This window comes from Pangasianodon hypophthalmus, chromosome 17, assembly GCF_027358585.1.
Source record: "Pangasianodon hypophthalmus isolate fPanHyp1 chromosome 17, fPanHyp1.pri, whole genome shotgun sequence".
Taxonomy (NCBI): Eukaryota; Metazoa; Chordata; class Actinopteri; order Siluriformes; family Pangasiidae; genus Pangasianodon; species Pangasianodon hypophthalmus.
In genome coordinates, this window is record NC_069726.1 from 21,200,540 (window position 1) to 21,223,416 (window position 22,877).

Genomic DNA, 22,877 nt, shown 5'->3' on the forward strand with positions numbered 1-22,877 from the left:
TTCATCCTGATAATGATAATCTGGAGCCTTGTCTCCTCACGCAACTTACTCTCAACTTGAGTTTGGGGCCATTTTCTGCAAATGCTCTGCTCTTAAACTCTGCTGTATGATTTAAGCGTCTTTACATGCAGGGAAGGGGCTTCTGGAGAACCTCGACCGTTTCTCTCTGGCTCTTTTCTGACCACAGAGGCCTGGTGTGTTATAAGATTACTCTCTGCACTCACATTAAACACAGGCTTGGAGTTTCTCCAGCTGCAGTTGGAACTTGAGACCAGGCTTAATCACTGGCTGTTTTTCTGGTCTGCGCACTCGCCTTGCTTCACCATCTCCAAATCTCTGCACTGGGATAAAGTGCGCAAGTCTAGCCACTGATATACGAATAAATAAAGTGCACCATTAAGAGTCACTCACTAGATCAAATCCACAAGTCTATAGTGGGTCTTTTTTTTTTTTTGAAAAAGTCAACTCCAACAAGTCCACCTGTTAGCATTAAAGAGTATGGTGCATATATACTATAGTATGATACACTTCACGTTATTTACTGTTTGTCAGGATAGTGGTGTGCATATTAATATATTAATGTAACTCCATTAGGGCCAAGGCAGCATTATCTTGCATAATGGAACAGCGTGAGTAGCAGGAGCGAGGCTGGCTGTCTGAAACCTGCAATCTTCCTCTTGTTCCTGACGCAAATGAGCTCCAGTGCAACACCAATGACTCACAACAGCAGAAAGAGGATACTGACATCCCAAGACACAAACCCTGTCTGGTTTAATAGAGCTAAGCAAAACAACAACAACAACAACAAAAAAGCAAAGATCATATTACATTTTATAATGAGTTATAATATAATATAATAATGTTTCTTAAACAGCTACCAAAAATCTAATATACACCATTCTTCCCTCTTGCCCAAAATGTTGTCATTTAGCAAACACATGTTTGTGTCTGAGGTTTGCTTCTTTGGTTTTGCACTGGTGCTATGAGGCTAGCGTAGCTAGGAATGGAAGACTATTTCAACCCAAAATCTTTACTGTAAAGTTCGTCAGTGATGTCATGCAGATGTGGTGATGTGGTTTAGCACACACTGGGACTTCTGTCATCTATAAACATCACAAAAACATCATTATCTAGCTGAAAACTGTAATGTTATAGAGACAGCCATCTTGGATAAACCGTCTGTAGTTCCACTTGTAGCTTAGGTTTATAAATACAGACTTTCCCTGCTATTTTACTGTCTCATTTATTTTTAACTAAGATTACATATAGGGCTGCCATTTGGTTGTTTCTCAGAATGATGCCCTTTTTACCTGGTCACTGGCTTTTGATGGATCGTATTCTTTTCTCTGCTGCATTCCTTACACAGTCACACATTTTATTTATTTTTTTTTATTCGTAAATAATTTTACATTTTATATTGATTTTTCCTCCCGCTTCAGTATTGTGGAGTATTTTGTGTAGATTCATGACCTATAATCCCAGTTAAGTCCATTTCAGGGTTCCAGGGTGTAAAAGTAGAAAAAAGGGGGGCAAATACTTATACAAAGCACTGTAGATTAGATTCAGAATATCATCTGAAACAAGTACATAAAGATTTGGACATGGATTTAAAAGATTTGGGGTGAGATAGACTTTCATTATTTGTTAGCTACATTAGCAAAACTTTAGGAAACTTTACACACCAAACACATCTTTGGCTACACATGAAAAAGAGGGTTTTTTTTGGGTTTTTTTAAAATGCAGCAATCTATATGTTTCAAGGTCATCTGATCAGACTTCCACTGTAATATTTCATAATCTGTATCTAATCTGGTACATCTTGTTTATTACAGACTTGCTCAAATATAATTTACCCCATAATGTGTTTTGTTTTTTCCACGTCACACCAGTTGCATTGATCAGAAAAGGGAAGGCAGAGTGGGCAGGGTTTCTATGGTGTTTAGTCATCATGTGACAGGTTTAGTTTCCATGGTACTAGTACTTCCCTGATTTGCTGTTTAACATTAGCTTTCTCTTCCACCACTAGGTGTAATTTTGAGATTGCACACAAAACTTTACTGAAAAAAATAATCCAGAGCTCCAGATTTTTACACCAAAAAGAAAATGATTAGAATTGCTTTAAATTAATTCATGTAAATATGCGGCTAAAACCAAAAGTGTATATTTTACTTACTTTACTGATCTAAATTTAATGGGTGCCTGGAGGACTAGTGGTTAGGCCACAGCGCTCTCGCTGCTGCACCCAGGGTTCTATTCCCAGCCAGGGAACCAACCCCAGCCACTCGGGTTGAATGCAACAGTATGCTTTCAGTACCGGTCCCAAGCCCAGATAAAATTGGGGAGGGTTGCATCAGGAAGGGCATCTGGTGTAAAAACTGTGCCAAATCACATACGTGGACCAATGATCCACTGTGGCGACCACTAACGGGAGCAGCCAAAAGAGGAACAACAACAACCGGGTTAAATTTAATGTTAGTTTGCAAGAGCTCACAAAACTTGAAAAAAAGAAGCAATGTTTACTTGAACTAATTGCATACTAAATTGGGGGTGTGGTTTTGAACTCGATTTGCATATGCATTTACACTGATTTAGTTCTGAGAGTTATGGATTGGTTGTTTTCAATATTTCTTCTTTTGCGTTGGCTTTAAGGCTTAAGGCTATTCTATTATGGGATGTTTTGAAAGATCAAGTGTTTCAGTAAAGTTTTCTTGGTTCTCCCTCTTTGTGTTTCTCAGTCAGGTGTATGTGTGTTTGTGTGTGTGTGCGTGCATGCGTGCGAATGTCACTGAAGTAATCGTCATGCATTCTGCCAGGTCAGGCTTTATGAAGGCTGATGTAAGTGCATTTACTACTTCTGGTTGGAACAATTTAAGGTGTTAATAGAAATTAAGTAGTAATGATCACTTTTAGATGATGTGTACTTGTTTTAGATGATGTATTGTTGTGATTTATGTAGTTCATTTGAGCTCTCTTACATGAAGCAGAAAATTAAAATCTTCTTAGAATGAAGGAGCAAAAGTTTGTATGACTTGTTTTATATGTACAATTTAACTAAATTTTGAGTAGAATTTACTTTTGGAATTTAACTGCTAGTTAAATTGACTTATATTTGTATGAGAATAATCTTTGGTGCCATGTAAACCTTACTTAAAATATTCTTAGTTATATTTACTAAGAAATTGTTATCATGCTTTACTTGAGTAAATCTCACTCCAGCGTTTTTTTTTAGTGTACGTAGCTCATATGCGACACACATTAGAGCACACACACACACAGACATAACCATCATGAGCTTTCACTGCTGGTGCTGCTCAATAGTTGAAACTCGATTGCAGTGTTTCAGTGTTGGATGCTGAATAAAATCAGACTCAATGGTTTTAAACTGGGTTTAATATCCTGCCCAACCTGGCTTAAAATTGCCTTGTTAGACTCATCATAAAGTAATAGAAACACCTAATTTTTTTTTTGTTTATAATAATGGAATTGTAAAATATCCACTGAAGGCAACATTATCATTCAATTTGCTATTGCTGTTTATATTTGAAAAAAAAAAAAACACTTTAGGTAATTCAGTAAAAGACAAAATAAAGAACAATGCATTTGAAAAGAGAAATAAAGTCCTTATCTGTTTCAAGCCCAGTTGGTTTGGAAGTACTTTGCATTCGAAAAGAACATTTAGAAACTTTAAATAGGTCACAGATACACAGATCCTGTACATCTATGTTTTGTTGAACAGTGTGTTCTCACTAAGCCTAAACAGCTAGGTACACTGTAGTAATTCAAGAAGTTCTCAATTGAAATGAATCCTTTTGATGCCAGAAAATTGCTAAAAATAGTTGTTGATGGTGAAGTTTTCTGTAAGGATACTTTTATTTAACGTTTATGAGGGAAGGAGTCTCCAGTGTCAGCACTTCGTAACAATTAGTTTTCCGCCTCTTCTAAAAAGAATGTGAGGAAATGACTTTTCACTATAACAAATGTGATAAAAAAGTGATATAAACAACAACAATAACAACAACAACTATAAAAAGTGATAATAGGAGATAACTTGATTCATAGACATTCCACAACATTAAATGTGACTATAAACTGATAAAAATATGTTATTTAATTAATAAAAAAAGCAATTGCTGGCAAATTGCTGTGGTATAAGAGCAGTAAAACACTTCATGACATTTTGTTACAGGAAAATAATCAGCTTCAGGGTGAACAGTAACTCCACTTCATGACAGGCCACATCACACCACACTGACTGTCATTGATTAGTTTCCTGTAACAGCACACCCCCCAAGTCTTTAATCCCTTACTTAACATTGTCTGCTGAAAGTCTGTGATATCTACACAACAATTTCATCATGTGCAAATGAAAAACTGTTGTAAATGAGTTTAGTTTCGTGTCTCATTTCTGACCATCATAATGATTTACAGTCAATGGGAGAAAAAAAAAGCACATTGATTAATTAAACATGGCTGCCATGCTAATATCTCATCACCTATGCATACAAATGAGCAGCGTTTACAGCTTACTGTCATCATAGTGCAGTGTTGCAGCTGGTACCTTCACAATTTTGATGGTTATGTGGAAATAACGTCACACACATGACCCAATTCTTTCATCTAATCACATTTTGGGATCAATATAAACTGTTAAATGCTGCCAGCATATTATTAAGTTGTCATGGCTGTGATCGATGAGATGGCTGCTGTGATACAACAAGCTGTCTTCGGTTAGCATTTAGGTACATGTCTATGCTGACATGCATGATGGTGTAACGGTGATATGAGTTTGTGCATAATGGGCTTTTTTTGCTGGTGTGACATGCAGTTTTTTTTTACTGTGTTTTCCAAATTTGAGAACTACTCAACTCTGCTTGCTCATGCCTTATAGGGTTTTGCTGTAATAGTGCCTTGTGCTTGTGCTATTATTCAATGAATAGTTGTCCAGGAGCATTTAGGAGCATATTTCAACTTAGGAGGCTAACATCGCTAACACTGAAAGGAGTACATTATTATAACACATCCTTGAAAATGATGAATGTCTCATTTTGTTGTTGTTGTTGTTGTTTTAATTGGTTGCTATTAGGAATAGACACAGAATTTTATTTCTAATCAAATTTTACTCATAAAAAGCTAACCTTGCTAATAAGGAATGGAAGCTAGAGATGGGCCACCTAACAGCTCTGGTAACTAGCCTTTTGCTATTAGCCATGTTAGCTTTTTGAGTGTTAGCTAACACGGGTATCACAGAAAGTTGCAAGTAGTTAAAATGAATCCTCGTAAATACTGAATGTATCATTTCTAGCTTTTACAATTACAAAATGAAAGCTAACATGACTAACAGTAAAATTTGTATGCAGTTAGCAAAAGCTTTTAAATGTCCCATGTCTTGCTATCATTTTGTAATTGTTTGCTATTATTAGATTAGACACCGAAGTCCTTAAAATCATATTTCACTCAAACAAGCTAACATGGCTAATACTAAAAGTTGTCAGAGCCTTTCACTAGCGCATCTCTAACTTTTGCTTATTAGCAGGATTTTGGTGTTGTTTTCCTTTAACATAAACCTTCCGTATGCATTTCACTTTGCTAATTTCGCTAGCATATAAGCAGAGAAAATGCTGTGTCATGTAGGAAGCTACAATTAAAACGATTGTGTATTGAAGTGCGATATATTAGAGGATGACTTTTAGCCACAGAATCTGTGTACTAGCTAATGTGGGTCGTTACTGTTGTATATAATGTTACATAAATCTGTGAGAATATTATACAGACACTGAAATCCAACCAGTGGCAAACGCGAGCTAGCTTACTAGCAGTTAGCTAGCTGATTATTAATTTGGGATGTCAAGAGAATGTGGATGCATTTTTATGTTGCATAACATGACTAATCCTAACCCCTGGCATTTTAATGAGGTTAAAGGTTTAGAGATGTTCCTAGACTGTTTTTAGTAGTTTCCTGAGCAGTAATAACACCTTATTTAATTAATACTTCTAGATAGATTAGTTTAATGATTTAAAAATTGAACATAAAAGTCTTTTTTTATTATTATCTACCCATTTCCCTCTCTCTGCCAAAAGGACTCATGATCCTGAGCGCTGGAATTCACTAGAACAGTTAAACGGTTGTTTGGAGTCATGTGTCATCTATTAAAGTTTCCGATGCCACAATCCATTTCCACTGTGGTCAGATTGAAAACCCGTGTCTTTAATAACAAAAAGTTTTTTTTAAAAAAAAACAAGGAAAATGGGAGGGAGCAGTAATTAACAGAAAGCAACATCTTTGTGAAACTGAATACAATGACGTGAGATTTTTTTCGGTTCACTTCCACCAACCAAACCACGTTTAGAAGCAAACTTTCAAAACAATGCTTGTCCTTTGATTTCCAAGAAGAGAAACAAAAGGGGTTTGTGTTCGACTACAGATTATTTATTACAGTTTATGGCTTTCAGTGTGATTAAAGAGGCCAATCACGTGCTGGCTGGTGTGTGACCCTGGTCACACACTAATGGTCATCCGACCTCCTCTCATTATGAGTCTGACTTTAGTGTAAATCTTGCTGAATATAATGCTCATTATTTACAATAACCTTTTCATGAAAGAGCCACACAAATATCCACCCTTACACAGTCTTGTCCAATGTTATTATTAGTTTCAGGATTAATAATTAAATTAATTTTATTAATTTTGTTATATTTGTATTTATTTATTTTATTTATATTACATGTATATTGGTTTATGTCAGATTTTTATAGCACTACGACAGGATTACATGCTGAAGGGGACGCTGGTTCATTATGCACATTCACAAACTCATTCACACCTCGGAGCAATTTAAAGTAATCAGTCCACCTATCCACATGTTTTTTGGGAGGTGGGAGGAAACTGAAAAACCTGGAGGAAACCCACACAAGCACGGGGAGAACACGTGACATTCATTTTTGTTTACTGTAAATGCCCTACTACCTAAAGTAACAATTTTGTGTGTGCCATGGCCCCTTAGCTGGCAAAAGGCACAGAGGCCACACCTCTTTTACTGTGAGCCAGGCACAGAGGCCACACCTCTTTCACTGGGACTGACCAATAACTGTATATTTTAGGTTGATGTCATAAAAAGGACATAAAAGCGAAGCCAAAATGTTTCTGAGGCCCTCTAACCGCTGTCTGCACTACAATTTTTAACCCCACTCATGGCAATCTTTCATTTTAAGTTACATTTCCACAAACTATGTTCTGTCATTTTTTGTTACAAGTTCAGTTGACCCTGATATCTTTATTTTCCTACTTTAATGATTCCTGCATGGTTTAATTTATCTCCTGTACAGCTCTCTGTCACTGTTATAATGCCCAGGACTCAAACAGACCAACTTGACACGTGTGTGTTCACTCTGTGTCGATCCGGTATGGTGACAGTGTAACGAGACTCAAACTGCTGTGCATAGTAATCAATGACTGTTTCTGTTTCTGGGCCATGAGTCACATGGAGAGGGAAGTGAGTGTTAATGTGATGGACACAGAAAACCTTCCTCCCTCCTCCCACCCCAATAGTTCACCAGAATATTATTAAGGGATAGGGTTGGGGGATGGTGCTTTGACGTCAGCGGTGCACAGTAAACACTGCAGATGGCAGGCCTAAACTCTACATGAACTCAGAACACTTGGCTTTGCCTCTTCTTTTGGCCATGCTGCTCCAGGAGGGTGTAGAGTTTAGTGTGCTCAGGACATGGAGGAGACATCTGGAGACAGCGTGAATGTTTGTCCTGAATCAGAATAATGGTTGATGGGGGATCAGGTGGTCGAAAGCAGGTAGAGAATTGTTAGGGTTAAGCTGCAGCAGATTGCATTACAGTATGAAGACTTTGCTTAATTATGTGGGACAGAGATAAAATTTCATCCCTGCAGTTTAATAGGTGGTTTCCAGCCGAGGTGTCATGCAAACAAAACAGCATTGCCGCCCACGACACACACTGTATAAACATACACATATATTAAGATCTCGTAGGATTTTATCTCAGAACACTGTCTCTTATGTGCATCAGTTTAAGGATGATGAAAGCTGGATTATCATTATTCTTGTTTAAATGACTCTCTAAAGCAATGGCTCTTTATTACTTGGATTTACCATTCTATAAAAAAAGAACAAAATAAATATTCTTTTAAATAAAATAAAAACAAATAAGTAATTAAATAATAAATAAATAGCATATTTTAAACTTTTTTTTTTGCTTTTGAGCATTTGATTTTCAATTCGCACGTCTCCTCGTCCATCTCTGACAAAAAACATGTATTTTATATATATATATGTATATATATATATATATATATATATATATATATATATCTGCTTAAATTAATTGGAAATAGATAGATAGATAGATAGAGTATGACTGTAAAGAAATGATGAAGTAGGTGTGGCTCCTGGCAGTTGTGACAGTTTTGACAGTTTTAAATTGTTATTTCTTTAGCCACACTGGGCTTCTCCCTTGTGTGAGGGTGAAGGAACGACTGTTTATAGCTGCTATAATGTAAGTGATAACAGGAACTAACTTGTTTCCTGGACGTCCCATAATATTAAATGTAAATATAAAGGGATAATCTCATTCTTTAGTAGATAAAAATTGTAAACACTGGAAAATTGCTGTGGTATAAGAGAAATAAAACACTTTGGGACATGCTGCTATAGGAAAATAATCCACTTAGGGGTCATAATGGTAACTCTGTTTCATCATACGATCATCATTATTTTCCTATAACAGCACACTTCAAGTGTTATTCCATTTATGACTATAATACTACAATAAATATTCCATTTATTACTAAATTAAACTACATTATATTTCTAGTGTAAACTTTGGAATCCAACATTAATCCTAACATTAGTTCATATTAGTCCACTATTCAGCTTCATACAAGATTTATCTAATTTTATGGCAGTACTGATGATGTATTAATATTTAATTTCATGGTCTTCTAATGTAAACAATATTAGTAAAGCAAACATTAATGTAAAGTGTTTTCGGAAGGTGGAATATTTTAACAGTAAAAAAATAATTGTAATATTTTATACTATCATATTGTAATATGATAGTATTACATTAATTGTAATACTGTCATAAATTATATGAGAATATAATTTATAATAATATTTATTCCTATATTCTAGACTTGTGTGAATATTATATTCTCATATAATTTATGATAGTATTACAATTTTTTAGTCAATATATTACTAAAACTTTCCCTAGTCAAAGAGACAGTTCTGTCCACCTTTCTTTCTTGAAACAGAATTAAAGGATTGTCTTCTCGAAGGAGACACGCTGTACTCGTGGTCTGAATTGAACTCGAGTTACAGAGTCAATCGCAATATTGTGTGTGCTGAGAAAAAAAAGGTTTCAGATATGTACACACCTCAGAAACAGGCATGTTTAGTGTGACTAACGCAGTGTGAATTGTGTGAGAGTTCCTCTACTTCTGTATGTAAGAGGAACTGAAATTCAGTTTGAGTATAACGTTTTATTCATGTGATGATAATTACACCTGTCAGTTAAAGGAAATGAGAGGTTTAGGCAAACAGAGGGGAAATGAAAGGTGGATCGGGACAGAAGCTTCTGTTTAATCTTCAGTTTGAGATACTGTGTGTGTGTGTGTGTGTGTGTGTGTGTGTGTGTACATGTGGAATGATCTCTGCTTTTATATATACACAGTACATGTGGTGATGTTGATTTTTGCATTCACATATATTCCTTAGGTAGACAATGAATATAAAAAGTGTCTTTGGAGTAATGCAGGATCCAATTTCGCTGTTTAAACTGATAAATATTCTCTATATATACTATATATACACTATATATACTCAACACTAAAAGCTCTAGTACTGAGGTAGGCTACATGCATTAATCACAAAGCATTATTATGAAACCTAATAATATACATAGAGTAAATATAAGTAACTGTGAGATTCACTGGTTCACATGAGAAAGGTAATCATATGGCAAAAATAGCAAAAATTAAAACATGAACAATTTATTTGTCTGTTTTATATAGGCAATGCAGTTACTCCTGCAATACAATTTAATCAATATGCATGAGTGGAAACCTGACGTAAATGGTGGGATGTGTGTTTGACTCTCAGTGGTGTGTATGAGGGATCCGTTGCGCTGCTGCTTGTTGAAGATGTATTGAATGTAGTCAGTATATCATGGGTTATCAATTATCAGGATAAATGGAAATAAATCTTCTTAATGAAACCAGACCCAGCAGCACAATAACAATAATGCAGGGTGAACATGTGTAGTGCCTAATTTCTGATTTAGCGATTATTTAAATCAATTTTTTTTTTAAATGCAGGTTTGTCAAGTTTTGCAACTTGAAAGCCAAAAGAGTGGATTCGTATTGGTGAACTGAGCCAAATAATCTGACATACCAAAAAGAGCTGTAATTCCCATCCTTTGTCTGCTGACTGCTAGGTTGCTTGAGTCTGTGGATTGGAATTAGGGACGTTAGTTAAGTATCATGGGTATTTTATTTTGACGGCATGATAATTGGTATCGTAGATGTTGACGTGAGGGTCTGAAGCAGCTCTGTTAAAAAACTGAGCGTTACCGCCTAACTGCGGCCGTATGGTTCTGATTTCACGCATCGCTGATTGTTTGTCACTTATTTAAATTAGATCCTCACACAATTTCTCTGTATTTGGGACAAACCTGAGGGATACAAGATAGGACTAAATTACAGCAAGCAGCGAGATGTAACTCAAGCATACTGTAAATCAATAAGACAGAGTTGTGGTAATGCTTTTATTGGGATGTACATATTAATCTAGTGTATATATTAATCATGTTCTGGAGAAACGAAGAGCATGGTGTGCTGGTGAAGAGCACAAGCTGAATTGCTGCCAATTGCTTTCAAGTTGTGACGAGATGAGTGTTCAGTCGGATGCTCGCTCTACCATTTAATGATAATGTTTTTGCTGCGATGCTGTTAAGAAACCCAGCCCTGTTTTATCATAGTTGTTATCAGATGTTACTCGTTTAATCACCTGGGAGACGCTTTTGTTCAAAGTGACTTACATGGGCGGTGGAATCCATTCCAAGCTCTCTGCCAAGGCTGAGATTTGGACTCATAACCTTCTAGTCACTAGGATTTAGCCTTAACTACTGAACTAGCATAGAATCACCTATAGCATAAAATAAAACTGGACACTTGTGGAATTGATATACCTTTATATTGTGCTTAAACAAAAATCAGCTTTCCTTGTATATAATGCCAAGGCTAATCGATGTATCACCAGAATAAAAAAATAAAATCAGAATAAACACTCTTGCTGAGTTACAGCCAGATAGGTATTTTCATAGGACCTTTAGGAAGAAAGCTTCTTTAAATTTTCTTAGCATTTAGTATCTGCATCCTTTGAAACTCATTAGGAGGCATTTTATTCTCAAGGCACTAGTGGCATCCTTACCTGACATGATTCGCACTGGAAGGCATAACCAAGCATTGACAAAAATTTAGTCAGGGGAAGCTTTTTGTAATGTTAATTGTCCATATATCACATTGGTTTAGCCACTATGACTTGCTAGGTTGCTGCTAAACGAAGCTACCTGGCTAGGTAGCTAAGTCAATGTTAGCCTAACTGCTGCCAGATTACTGAATAGTTAGCTACATTAGCAAGCTACATGATCTGAGAGGTTATGCTAGCTAATTCTGAACACAATGAACACAAATGTGGACCAAAATAAGACTGTTAGCAAGATTTTCACATACATATGCTAGCATACTCCTCAGTTTCATCTGGCATGTTGGTTGAAACTGAAGAGAATTATGGAATTAATTATGGGATTATATCTGCCTATCTAGGTATCGTTCTTTTATTTGACACTTCTCTAATCCTGCTTACCGAATCCTGAATGACATCGTCACCTCTAACACTCTTAATTAAAACACATTAGTTTCAAATATGTGTAAATTATTACATTGATTAATTTAAATGAATATAACAGAATTATAATTAATGATGGATTGAAAAGAGAAGAGGGCCGGGTGTGACTGAAACTAGAAACACACACACACACACACACTTCTACACTCCCATCTATACTCACACACACACTCTCTCTCGCCACGCACACACAGGGTGTCTCAGATGTAACAGGGCTCTTGCGAAAAATTATTATTACAAAATTAATAATGTATTGCATAATAATGTGTAATACAATAGCACTGCTGAATGCTTGATTCCGATTAGTCAGAAGGTGTTGATTAATTTTCTATAACAGCATGCACTTGTGCTTATATGTTTTATGTTTATGTAATATTTTTGGAAGGAATCTCCAGTGTCAGCTCTTTGTAACAGCTCTTTGTCAGCTGTAACTTTTCCAACATCTTCAGGACTGAGGTGCTTACTCTTTGCAGTTTTACAGTAACATGACAAGCTGCATTTTTGCCTATCACAAAGAAAGAGATGAAAGAGACGCTGGTGAGGGAACAGCAAGTTATAACATAAGTTATAATGTCTCATGGATGATCTGCAACATTAAATGTGATTATAAATGTATAAAAAGTCTGATATGTTATATTTCACCAAAAAATTATTATTAATTAAAGAATATTTATATCTATAACTTTTTGGTTTGAGCCATGCCTTCATCTGAGGGGTTTTCTCAGACCTTTTTCTACCTTTACATTTATATATATATATATATATATATATATATATGTGTGTGTGTGTGTGTGTGTATATATATATATATATATATATATATATATATATATATATATATATATATATATATATATATATATACACACACACACAAATGTATATATATATACACACACACACAAATGTATATATATATACACACAATACAAATGTATATATATACACACACACAAAATTAATTGTTTTTTAAACAATATATAAAAGTCTGCTGCTCCAGCCATCTGCATCTGTCTGCGTCATCCATCTCTATACCTTTGGAGACACAAGTGCTTAGACTGTGAAAAAACTTTGCATCAATAACAATTAATCAGAAATATGCGTAAATAAACCTATTTCCTTCATAATAATTATGTGTAAAGACGTGCGTTTGCAGTTAAATCGTTGCTGCATTGCGTACCGGAGAACTGAAAAGGCTGATATGAGCTTGTAGAAACAATTGGAGAATGCGCTGTTTGAACAGGTGTTGTCTTTTTCTCAGGTGCCTTATGTTTCTCACTGAACAGAATGAAAATTGCACAACACACTTTTTATGATTGCTTTTACTTTTTCTTTCTTCCAGGCTGCACAGCCACTGAGTAGAGGTGGGATGGTAACAATTAATTTATGTTATTAAATGATGTATAACACCGCTGCAGTGTTCCGAGGGTTTAATTATTCAGTTTGGGAACCTGCTGGAATATTTTATAATGGACTTGTTAAAACAATCTCTCTTAGCCTTAAATAGTTTATTTATAACAATAGAGAAGCACCTTTTCTCAGAATTTCACTTCTTTAAAAAGTAGATAAGCCTGTTATATACAAATAACACTTTCTTTTTTTTGTGCTGTCATCACAGTGCTTGCTGAAAGTATAACTACGGTATGTCCAAGTATGGATATATCATCGCACATCATTACAGGACGCTCACAGACCCGCTTTCTGCCGTGACAGTGGAATGTAATCTCTGACCCGAAAGTAGGCCATGGCACTATTTCCCATTTATTCCACAGCCAACAGCACACAACCTGTCACAAAGAGCCTCCATTTACCCCCCACTCCCACAGGCACAAGCTTCTCTACAAACACATCGCCTTCAACATTCATCCATTCCACTTCAGCGTGCATATTTCAATCTGAATAGAGCTCACCACCACAGTTGTACGCAGTCAATCATTTATAAGGTTATTGTGTTGGCAGTTTGAACAAGAACGTGATTTACTGCGTTCAGATACAGAGGCATAAAGAAAAACATGAGCGGAAAGACAGCGCTGTTGAGGGGTTTTGTTCTTAAACAGGATGACAACATGATTCATGTTAATGCTGTCAAATGTGCTGCAAATCTTACTTCGGCCCTTATTGGAAAAAAATAACTCTAGCAGCATATCCCTATATAGGTGACTTCATATATCCTGCTAGCTCACAGGCCCTCTGAAAGTCTGCGCTACAAGGATGAGAGAAGTTTCACACCCCTATAAATAGAGAAAGTGTTTTTGCCAAATTAAATATTTACATTTTTGAGAAAAACTGGAATTGTATGCCGGCAGTAAGTAAGGAATAAAACACTCAGAGTTGTGATGTTATAGGAAAATAATAAATGATGGAGCAGTGTGATGCAAGTGATTTACTCCTTCTATACCACAGAAATTTGATAACAATTACAAGTTTTTAATTATTAAACAATGACATGTGGCTACTTTCACTTGCATTATAGCAGCTATAAACAGTCATTCCCTCCCTTTCTCTTGAAGTTAATTTGACAAAAATTGTAGTTTGTTACAAAATGCTGACACTGGAGACTCCTTCCATAAATGTTAAGTAAATGTCTCCTCCAAGAAAACATCACCATATCAATGATTATTCTTTGTTAAATAACAAAGAAGCTTAGATTATGTTGCGAGTCCTCCATACAGGTCACTGTGTAAGTTGTTACTGCAGAAACAATAACATATAACGAGCACATTAATAAACCCTGTGATTTGCAGCTGCACTAGGTATAGAAAACACTGGTTATAGAAAACTGCAGCTGTTATAGAAAACACCTTCTGACCAATCACAATCCAGAATTCAACAACGTTGTGGTGTAAGTTGAATTACTGGGCTCTAAGCTTGGGTGTTGGTAAAGGTTAGGGAAAGAATATTTCCTTCCTATGTGATGACAGGGATGAAAAGCCTGTAAGTTTGCATTACCATTAAAATGGAAAAAAATTAAAGTGCAATTTTAGTTTTTCGTAGTATAATCTGCACCTGCTTTTGTGAAAACATTCTGATGCCCCTGTGCATCTTTACTACAAATAAAAAATGGTAGATAATGTGATTGATGTAGTGTTTGTATTAAGCCACACAGCTATGCAGAAGATTCCGTGCCAGATAGAGAAGATCATTTGTGACAACATGCCACACTGAAATGCAAAATCTTCACCGCATTGCTCTTATGTTGCTTGACCTTGCCAGCATTGCTTTTGTAAGAATTTAATGCTCACTACTTGTCAGAAGTGAATGTAATTCCTTGTTGTGTTGCATTCCACTTTCAGTTGTGCATTAAAATAGTGCCACACTGAAATGCAATCACAGCCCTAAGCCTAACCCTTAATCAGCATGCTTTTTAAGTCTTTTTAAATGTGATTATATGTCTAAAAATATTTAAACCTCACAGCAGGATATGAGAGTTATGTTATCAAATTTCTTTTAGTAAAAGTTAGCTATTAGATCAGCTAGCTGCATTATCTTATTTAGCTTACTGTCTGGTAGTGGGAGCAGCCAACAGGGTGGAAAAGTGATGTCTACAGGCAAGGACATTCATCCTGCATCTGTTTTCGTTTCGCACCCTGTCTGGGTCTGTGTGTGTCTGTGTGCGTTTGTATGTGTGTGTGTGTGCACACTGATTCTCTTTGGGGCAACACAAGAATGCAGAATTCAGGAGGAATAAGTAAACATGTAAGAAGAGAATACACAGTGAAAGCTAGAAAACAAATAGCATGGTAGCTAGGTCTGGACTGAATGGGAACAGTGAAGTGTGTGTGTGTGAATGTGTGTGTTTTGTGTGTATTTGGCTACCCTGGATTTGAATGGTTCACTTTCGCATACACAAAAGTGTATTTAGTATCTGCTTGTTTATTCTACTTGTGTAATTCAAGTGTCTTTGTTTGCTGAGAAAGAACTCTGAACACAGAGAGACAGAGTGTGGGTGTGTGTGTGTGGGTGGGTGTGTGTGTGTGGGTGTGTGCGTGCATTATTCATATTTGCATAAATGTATATAACAGGTTTCACAGGTTGCCATTGCATTGATTTCTGGACATTTGTTTTAGTGTTTTGCTGAAATATTAAAGTCTTGAAAACACCAGACTTTACATAAATACTACTCTAATTGGAATCTGGCTCTGTCACAGGATATCATCAAACACCAAGTGGTAGTTTTCCAGTAAATAGAAAACGAACTCTTGATACTGGCAGTATCACAGAAAATTCTGAGATAATTTGAATCAGCAAGGGGGATAAATCAGCAGTTGTTTGAAAAGTGTTTGGAAACAGAAATTCAGTCTTACACCAAATTCTCACAAGATTATCCATGTTCAAAGCCAACCATGTCAAATGAACATATACAGACCCAGTCTAAACCACAAGAGGTTCATAGTCACTCTGTTGTGTTATTTTAACCACTGACTTTACTACACACATCTATTTGCCTGTCATAAAATCTAATGTGTGACTCTTATTTATCCTTCAGGAACCCATGCCTCTGGCTGTGTGAGAAGTGTTGGCTTATGCAACGAAGAAACAGTGGGACAATCTGGTGCCCAGAAGTCTGAAAAGTGTGTACGTGTGTGTACAGAGCATGAGGTCTGACCAGCTGTAGGAGAAAAGAAATTTACAAAGTAAGAACTGAAGGAGTGTTGAATAACATCCGATGAACGTGCCTGGTGGAATACTGAGGATCGCTCACTTTATAACATGTGGGTGGACATAGAGGTGCTTTTGCTTGATCTACACTCTTTCCCTCAGCACTGACAGGCTCACGTTAACCATCACTTTCTGGGGGGGGTGTCCCCTGGTATAACCCCCCAGCAACTGGGATATAAAGAGGAAACGAGGAAGTTGGTGAACCAGGGTTGGAGTCGGTCTTCTTACAGAATGTTCTGGTAGGGATAAATGCCAGTTTGTAATAGTTGATCACTAAGAAAACACACTAACTGTTGAACTTGGATCATGCAAGTAGCCTAAATCCACTTGGCAAGTTATTAGGCCTGCCTCTTCTCTTCGGACTGGGGTGGCGCCACCAAAATTGGCCATTTTTCCTTGACTTGTGCTTTGCGCTTCTTTCTAAACATCACCTCGGGACTTTGTCTACCTTTTGCCTTGTGGTTGTGGTCTTTACTTTCTGGGTGTTGTGGCGTGTGTGTGTGTGCTTTTTAATAACCCATAATTGACCATGGGGTGCCGGCAGAGTTCGGAGGAAAAAGAGGCAGCCAGGCGCTCAAGGCGCATCGACCGGCACCTTCGCTCAGAGAGCCAGCGACAGAGACGCGAGATCAAACTGCTGCTCCTTGGTACCAGCAACTCGGGCAAGAGCACCATTGTCAAGCAAATGAAGATTATCCACAGTGGTGGGTTCAATCTTGAAGCCTGCAAGGAATACAAACCACTGATCCTTTACAATGCCATTGATTCGCTCACACGCATCATCCGAGCTCTCGCCACGCTCAAGATCGACTTCCACAACCCTGACCGGGCCTATGACGCTGTCCAACTCTTCGCCCTCACGGGTCCTGCTGAGAGCAAGGGAGAGATCACACCCGAGCTTCTTGGTGTAATGAAACGCCTGTGGGCTGATTCAGGAGTTCAGGAGTGTTTCCAGCGCTCCAACGAGTATCACCTTGAGGACAACACTGCCTACTACCTGAACGACCTGGACAGGATCTCGGCACCCGAGTACATCCCGACTGTGGAGGACATCCTGCGTTCCCGTGACATGACCACCGGCATCGTGGAGAACAAGTTTACCTTCAAAGAGCTCACCTTCAAGATGGTGGATGTGGGTGGGCAGCGCTCAGAGAGAAAGAAGTGGATCCACTGCTTCGAGGGCGTAACTGCAATTATATTCTGCGTGGAGCTGAGTGGCTATGACCTCAAGCTTTACGAAGACAACCAGACGGTAAGAACATGTTCAAATTATGTTATGCCAAATTCTAGGTGTACTGTTACAAATTGATCTGGGCTGCAATCCAGTAAAGTTAGTCAACGGACCTTAAGTTTTGCGATGAGTTTGGATAAAACCACAGGGGAGAAATTAGAGAGGGTACATAAGATAATGCAAACACAGCCACACGAGCCTGACATTATCAGCGATCTGTTGTGTTATCACAGTAAATCTATCCTGCTGCTCACCCATGCTCCAGCATCTTTATCTTCTTTATTTCATATTTCCTGTTCACAGCATTCTGCTCTCACGCTCATGACTCTTATGAGAGCCTACAATAGTATCCCTGGTCTCTGCTAATAATTTTCAGATGATATTTACATTGGCCAAGCTGAATCTGATATGGTGGGATTACTCTGTGGTTAAATAAAGGTGTGTTGACTGATTGCGGTACTCCTAGTTCTTTCGCTCATTTTTGAAGATGGTTATCCCGAGATTTCTTTGTTCCTTGACAAGAAATCCATAGTATCTTGTTAGCCTGGAATATCAATTAGTGTTTGGGAGTTAAAAATAAGTGTTCTGTGAGTCACAAGGGGGGAATATGTACAAGAGTGATAATTGAGTTCACAGTGCAAAGTGTTAGGGTGTACCTGCGAGACTTAGCAGCTTTGGCATCGTGGGAAATCGCAGATGTGAAAAGTTTTCAATGTCCTGCTCTGTTTGAGAAAGCAGAGAAAGTTGAGAGACGGCCGGAAATTAAATTCGACGATCAGAGAGAGGGATGGTGGGAAAGCCGGCGGTTTTCCTTCGAAAGCTCTTTCACACTCCGTGTTCTTATCTCTCAGTTAAATACTGGCTCAAACCATCTTCGAATGTGAGTCATAAGTGTTAATCTAAATCTGGTCGACGAGTGCACGGTGTAGCTACAGGCTTTTTCACAAGTATATTAACACAAATGATTCATCACCTCTTTTAAAACTGAAGTGGAACATGAGCTGTTTAATGTATTTGACTGTCTTGTGAATATCTGGAATGTTTGAGAAGTAATATGATCTACAGTCCGTGGTTTGTACATTATATGCTTCCAATTTTGTGTACACAAATAAACTCATTTGAAGCTCTCATTCATATTTCCCAAATTCATAAATCCTGAAGCGAGCAGTTAGATGAGAGTGTTGCATGGCCTGAGGCATGGAATGATAATCGACCAATATTGACATTTAGTTTGTTTGGTTGACATTATTTCTGAAACATTCCTTATTGTATACAGCTTCATTGCAGATGGATTGTTAAAGTTTAAGCCTCTAAGCTCAGGTGCCGTTGCTCACACTTTGTCTTTGGCAGTGAGCAGCCAATCAGAGCCAGTGTTTTAAACATTCAGTGAAAACAGAAGAGACGGGGCTTATTGCACCTCCAGTAAAATAAATAGCATGATTCTGTCTAGCACTATTTGTAGTAATGAACTGAAATCTTTGGATTTACAGGTGACTGGTTGGTGTAGCGGGTCACCTGAAAGCTCCAGGGTCTCCTGAGTTGCTGCCTGTGTGAGGTTTCACATTATATTTAGTTCATATTGCTCTTACACTTGAGACAAGGTACAACTGAACAACAGTGGTTAAGGGTCTTGCTGAAGAATGGTAGTGCTGGGATTTGAACTCCAAACTTTCCAGTCAGTATCAGCCCAATGCCTTAACCACTGAGCTACCACTGTGCATGGTCTCTCACTGTCTGCATGGGTTTCCTCTGGGCTATCTTGTTTCCTCCCATCTCCCAAAAACATGCCAGTAGGTGGACTGTCTATGCTAAATTGCCCTCAGTTGTGAATGAGTGTGTGAATGTGTGTGCATGGTGCCCTGGGATGCACTGACATTCCATCCAGGGTGTATTCCCGCCTCTTGTCCAGTGCTTCTGGGATAAGCTTCAGATCCATTACCCTGCAAGCTTTCTGATGATGAATAATGATTAATTATCGGCACTTGAACATTATCAAGGTATTTTGCAAAAATACAGTTTTTGTCACAATTATAATACAATTTATAATATAAGCGTAACAGTAGTTATGCACATACAAATATGTTACCGGACAACAGACATTATGCTAATGTAAATAAATAATATATAATTCTGTAATACTGTACCAAATCTTTTTAGCCATAGTGTGAAAGTGACACTTCCACTAAACATTACAGTGGTCCAGGACAAAACATAGTTACAGATAGTTCACAGATCAAAAACCACTGAGTGAGTACAATGATTAAAATATGATGGTAAACATTAAAACCCTGTTTATATACTACACAATACATACTGTATATGATTGTGGAGCAAATCACAAATAATTACTATAAGGTGTTTATGTAATAATTGTCACAAGCCTATTCGCAATATATTTTTCCTATCACTTAGCTCTCTTGTATAGGTGGGATCTAGGAAAAGGTCCTTAATTGCTGAACTTTAGGCCTTATTCTTTAGATAGAACCATTTAACTGTGTGAGTTTAGAACACAGCCATAAAAAGTATATTGTGTAGGGTTTATAATAGGGTTGTGCGACCATTTAAAGATTAAAACTCAGTTCTTGTCTCCTGAATTGCTTCCTAAGGTTTGTTGCAGGCTAAGAGATCTTCCTAACATAGCAAATAATGAGATTATTGAAGGACTTCTGGAGCTGTTATTTGCGCTAACGCTGTGGGCTAGTGGATCAACACTTCATTACTATAGTGTTTAGCCTGAGAAGAGATTTGGGTAAAACTGGCATTGTAAATTAAAGGAATACCATGGTCAGAGAGCTGGCAGGTGTAAATTGATACAATGAGACATGTCTTGAAGTTGTGATGAAAAAAAAAATACAATACATAAGTAAAAGCAAGCTTTAAATGTCTGGCAGAACCTTTCCACTGGGACAATAATTATAATTTAATGACGCATGTACTCTTCTGTCTCTGTCACACCACACATCCTTTTTTCGATCCTCTTCGTTTTGTTGACCCATCCCTCCTATACAAAAAAAGAGGAGCGGGTTGTCATAGCAACTGTTGCCTAGCAACAGGGTAGTCCAACGCTCTTAATCCCGGGCTGTTGACAATGAGCTGTTACGGAGGGACAAGTGGGGAAAGAGGAGGATGGGCTGAGAGAGAGAGAGAAAGAGAGAGGGAGAGATATGAAGGAAAGGATGTATGGGCTGGAAGCGAGAAAGAGAATGAGTGTGTGTGTGTGTGTGTGTGTGTGCGACAGGCAGGCAGGATGTGCCCGTGTGGACTTGGGCAGGGCCGAGAGGGAACTGCATTGCGCAACCCAGCCAGAGAAGGGGGGGGGGGAGAGAGAGAGAGAGAGAGAGAGAGAGAGAGAGAGAGAGAGACTCGTTGGATCTGGGTCATGGGAGAAAAGCAAGCAGGCATCTCAGGAGGCCACGTTTGGCTTTGGTACTTGCTTCAGTCACGGAAGACCACTGGCTACAAAGCATCTTTTCTCTTCTTACCTAATAAACGACAGCTGCTTATGCTCATCCTTAGTCGGGACGAGTTTTCCGAGCTCAATCCTGCTTTGTTTTTTCCGTTAGTCCTGTCTCGTTTTCAGGATGATGGCTAGACCTCAAACTCCTGACCTACATTCAAAGATTTGCGGTAATGACGCTTATGTAATATTCGCTGTCGGCTATAATTTCCTGCTTCGATTTACACATGGCCAAGACTTGACAATCTGTGGAGAAAGTTCAAGATGTACAGTAGCTCAGGGCAGAGTTGCGCTAACTTCATTGTGCCATTTGATTTTTCGATTGCAAAAGCCTACGAGGCTCCAAATAGCTCAAGTGGGTTATGGTTTACTTAAAAAAAAAGGGTCAAAAGCTCTTGCAGAAAAAAAAATAATACAACACAAGCCATTTAGTGCTGCTGTGCTATTTGTAAGCAGAATGTTTTTGCACAGTGTTGAGGGAATTACACACACCATGTGATATGGCATACAGCAATAATATCACATCGTAACTCAAAATACTCAAATAAATTATACTTGAAGACATTTTTCATACTGTTTTTCTATAAAAGCTAACACAGAACAGCAGTTCAACATTTTACAAGCCTTTTGAAAACGTTGCATGAGTATATTTAGGTGTTTTTATTTTATATTTTTTGTGTATTTTTGTTTTATTTTATATCTACAAAAATAGGACAAAAAATGGAACTTAGAATCCAATTAGCTATGCAGAACTGACAATATCCACAATATTCATAGAGAAAAGTGTATAATATATTTTTTCATATAAAGTATATAAAGTTTCCACAATTTCACATTAATGTCAATGAAACAGATAGTGAGGAGTGAGAGAACAGCTCAGTGCGTGCTGTACAGGGATACCGGGCGAGTTAGACAAACTGCTTATGGCTCTCTCTCCTTTTAAGGCAAAGATAAACCTCATCGTCGTTGGACGCACGTAATCAGCAGGACGGCATATTTTTATAAACAGTTACTAGATTTACGTTGCATGAATGGACTCACAAACATGGCTGTATTTTAGAATAGAGACAAAGAGAGTCAGAAAGAGCAAAAAGAAGGCAAGTTTGGCATTTAATATATCAGGTTTAAAAAAACTCATCATATTAGAAAATACATTTAGTGGAAGGATTCTGCCTCAGTTAATGAATAAATGTGAATTTATTTCATTTTTTTTATCAGGCTAGATAGTGTTAGAGCTGAAGACTGTGAATGTTTGCATATTTATGATTATGAATTAAAGACCCTCTCAGAAATCCTGTCAGGTAAGCTAATTTTAGCAGGCTAGATAGTGTTAGAGCTGAGGATTGTACATATTTATGATTATGAATTAAAGACCCTCTCAGAAATCCTGTCAGGTAAGCTAAATTTATTAGGTTAGATAGTGTTAGAGCTGAAGATTGTGAACATTTATAAATATTAATTTAAAAATCTTTCAGAAATCCTGTCAGGTTAGCTAACTTTTGCATGGTAGATAGTGTTACACATAGATTGTGAACATTTATGAATATTAATTGCAAACTCTCTCAGAAATCCTGACAGGTTAGCTAGTTTTATC

The 22,877-nt window shown here is 37.5% G+C and overlaps 1 protein-coding gene across 5 annotated transcripts in view; it reads left to right on the forward strand.

The window, feature by feature from the left end:
* gnaz (guanine nucleotide binding protein (G protein), alpha z polypeptide) overlaps positions 1-22,877 on the forward strand; it is a 98,509-nt gene that overhangs the window by 63,085 nt on the left and 12,547 nt on the right. For 4 of the 5 annotated variants that reach the window (XM_053241137.1, XM_026942605.3, XM_026942606.3 and 1 more), the window contains one exon: positions 16,423-17,847. In XM_053241137.1, the coding sequence (XP_053097112.1) occupies positions 17,125-17,847 (723 nt within the window). In that variant the 5' untranslated portion in view covers positions 16,423-17,124. Of the gene's footprint in view, positions 1-4; positions 2,836-16,422; positions 17,848-22,877 lie in introns of those variants that run through there. The other variant, XM_026942608.3, reaches the window with a different exon arrangement.